Source organism: Saimiri boliviensis, chromosome 6 (genome assembly GCF_048565385.1).
Source record: "Saimiri boliviensis isolate mSaiBol1 chromosome 6, mSaiBol1.pri, whole genome shotgun sequence".
NCBI lineage: Eukaryota > Metazoa > Chordata > Mammalia > Primates > Cebidae > Saimiri > Saimiri boliviensis.
The window spans coordinates 76,080,512-76,083,502 of record NC_133454.1 but is presented as its reverse complement, the minus strand read 5'-3'; the positions used below and the strand labels follow the sequence as shown (position 1 = coordinate 76,083,502).

The window sequence follows — 2,991 nt, the reverse complement described above, 5'->3', positions numbered from 1 at the left end:
AAATAAAAATGTCCGTGTCTCGCCCTCTGCGGTGGAGAGACGTCCCAGAAACAGTCACACCAGGGAATTGGAGCGAGGGAGGGTAACTCAAACTCAGAATGAGAGGGTTTGCAGGGGACCGGTCTGGAGAAAACCTGCTTCCCAGCGGGTCTCCGGAGAGGCGAAGTGTAAGGGGAAGCTCTTCCAAAAGACCCCCGCTGCCTACAGCCCCACGCCCCCGCGCCCTCCCGCCGCGCCAGAAGGCCAACTCCGCCCGCCTGAGTCACAGCTGGAGTTGGGGAGGAGTCAGGGGAAGGCGGCCCCAGCCCTTAGCGCAGCCTTTGGTTGCAGGCAGAGCAGAGCGGTCAGGGATCATGGGGGAGAGTGCGTTGGAGCCAGGGCCTGTGCCCGAGGCGCCGGCTGGGGGTCCCGTGCACGCCGTGACGGTGGTGACCCTGCTGGAGAAGCTGGCCTCCATGCTGGAGACGCTGCGGGAGCGGCAGGGAGGCCTGGCTCGAAGGCAGGGAGGCCTGGCGGGGTCCGTGCGCCGCATCCAGAGCGGCCTGGGCGCTCTCAGTCGCAGCCACGACACCACCAGCAACACCTTGGCGCAGCTGCTGGCCAAGGCGGAGCGCGTGAGCTCGCATGCCAACGCCGCCCAAGAGCGCGCGGTGCGCCGCGCAGCCCAGGTGCAGCGGCTGGAGGCCAACCACGGGCTGCTGGTGGCGCGTGGGAAGCTCCACGTTCTGCTTTTCAAGGTCAGTGACCTCAAACGGTCCCCTATCCGGGGCCTTTTCCTGCCTTTGGGCCACCAGCTGGGGGCTCCCCGCTTCCATCTACCTTCCTCACCCACATTCCTAACCCCTCCCGCCGCTGTTGCTGTGGAACGCACTCCCAGAGCCGCACCCGCTTCCCAAAACCCAGCCCCATCCCTCCCTCTCACGCCTGAGCCCCGCCTGGCCAATCCAACCCCGCCCTGCTTTCTCTCAGGCCACGTCCGCAGAATTTGTTCTAAGTCCCAGCCCATCCCTGAAATAACGGTGGTTGGAAGGGCATTCCGTGACTGTGGGCACCATCCTCCTCTCGCCCCTCTCCGGGCCTCACCTACTTTACAAAGTTTTGCAGTTGGCACGCAGCTTTCCCCCTCCTTCCCTTCCCTCTTCTGCCTCCTCCCACCCCGACTCTGCGGGGGTAAAAGGTTTCCCTTGTGTAATTAAGGAGTGAGTTTCGGGCTGCTGGGGGTAAGGGACTGCCAGGATCAGTGCTGTGTCCGTCACATGCAGGAGGAGGGTGAAATCCCAGCTACCGCTTTCCAGAAGGCACCAGAGCCCTTGGGCCCGGCGGACCAGTCGGAGCTGGGCCCGGAGCAGCCCGAGGCCGAAGCTGGAGAGAGCTCCGACGACGAGCCGGTGGAGTCCAGGGCCCAGCGGCTGCGGCGCACCGGATTGCAGAAGGTACAGAGCCTACGAAGGGCCCTTTCGGGCCGGAAAGGCCCTGCGGCGCCACCATCCACGCCGGTCAAGCCTCCTCGCCTTGGGCCTGGCCGGAACGCTGAAGCCCAGCCGACACTGGAGCCCAAGCTGGAGCCGGAGCCCAAGCTGGAGCCAGAGCCTCCGCAGGACACTGAGGAAGATCCCGGGAGACCTGGGGCTGCCAGAGAAGCTCTGCTCCAAATAGAGAGTGCAGCCTGAGGGCTGGTGTTGCCTGCCTCCCTTGTGGCTGTGCCTTGTCCCAAAATAAATCCTTTCAGAATATAGCACTCGCGCCCTAATAAGGAGAGAATCCTGCATCCGCGGAGGCGGGCGCTCTGGCCCTCCCTTCCTTAAGCCCAGTCCTGTGTCCTCTGAAAGAGGTGCAGCCCCTCACACCTGCTTGTGCTCACCATCAATAAAAGTAATTTCACCCGATCCAGACTCCGTGAGAAGGGATGGGGAAAGGGGTTGGATGTGGGAAGGCAGATCAAGGAATAAGACAAATGTTGGGACCTGGAATCATTGTATGATTTTTCCAGTTCCACGGAGCCCTGGGTTTTAGACTCCAGTGGCGCATGGAAATATCCTTGTGACCACTTGCTCCTTAAACACTTTCCTCACGGGAACACATAGTTGCCTTTTTTAATTTTTAATTTTTTTTTAGCATCTAGTACAGTCTTTGCTGGAGGTGCTTACTCAGTGTCAACTAATGGGTTTCCTCTTAGTCTTTTCTTCCTTTAGCACCTCTTAGAAGTTGGGTTTTCCAGGATTTCTTTCTTGGCCCTCTTTTCAATGTGGGTACTTTTTGGTTGTCATCCATGCCTACGTCTCCCCTACCAGCTACATACACCCCATAACATTGTCTTGAGCTGCTGTTGAAAAATACTTCAGAAGTAGCAAGTATTGGGCCGGGCGCGGTGGCTCAAGCTTGTAATCCCAGCACTTTGGGAGGCCGAGGCGGGTGGATCACGAGGTCAAGAGATCGAGACCATCCTGGTCAACATGGTGAAACCCCATCTCTACTAAAAATACAAAAAATTAGCTGGGCATGGTGGTGCGTGCCTGTAATCCCAGCTACTCAGGAGGCGGAGGCAGGAGAATTGCCTGAACCCAGGAGGTGGAGGTTGCGGTGAGCCAGGATCGCGCCATTGCATTCCAGCCTGGGTAACAAGAGCGAAACTCCGTCTCCAAAAAAAAAAAAAAAAAAAAAACAATAACTAGCAAGTATCTTCTACTTTTTAAATTCCATTTCATTCAACAGCTATTTGCTGAACATCTACTATGTGGCAGGTCCTACTAGGTATGGTTCAGAATATTTCTCCCTCTTGTGTGTTCTTTACCAATGAATGGTACCATCATCCACAGAGAAACTTGGGAGGCCTTGTTGGCTCAAGGACTCTCTGTCATCCCCCTCCTACATGGAAACAGCTTTTCTATTGATTTTACCTCTTCAGTCTGTCTGCTTTCCTAATACAGCTGCTGCCTTATTTCAGGCTTTTCACTTGACCAGTGTTTGAACTGCCAATCTCATCACAACATT

General features: G+C 57.0%; 1 protein-coding gene across 1 annotated transcript; it reads left to right on the top strand.

Annotated features, from left to right (window-relative positions):
- Positions 1 to 279: 279 nt before the first annotated feature.
- CAVIN3 (caveolae associated protein 3) lies at positions 280 to 1,886 on the top strand. The gene is made up of 2 exons (XM_003923337.4): positions 280 to 737; positions 1,263 to 1,886. Exons 1-2 carry the CDS (start codon positions 354 to 356, stop codon positions 1,668 to 1,670), a joined length of 792 nt encoding a protein of 263 aa, XP_003923386.2. The 5' UTR covers positions 280 to 353; the 3' UTR covers positions 1,671 to 1,886.
- Positions 1,887 to 2,991: the final 1,105 nt, after the last annotated feature.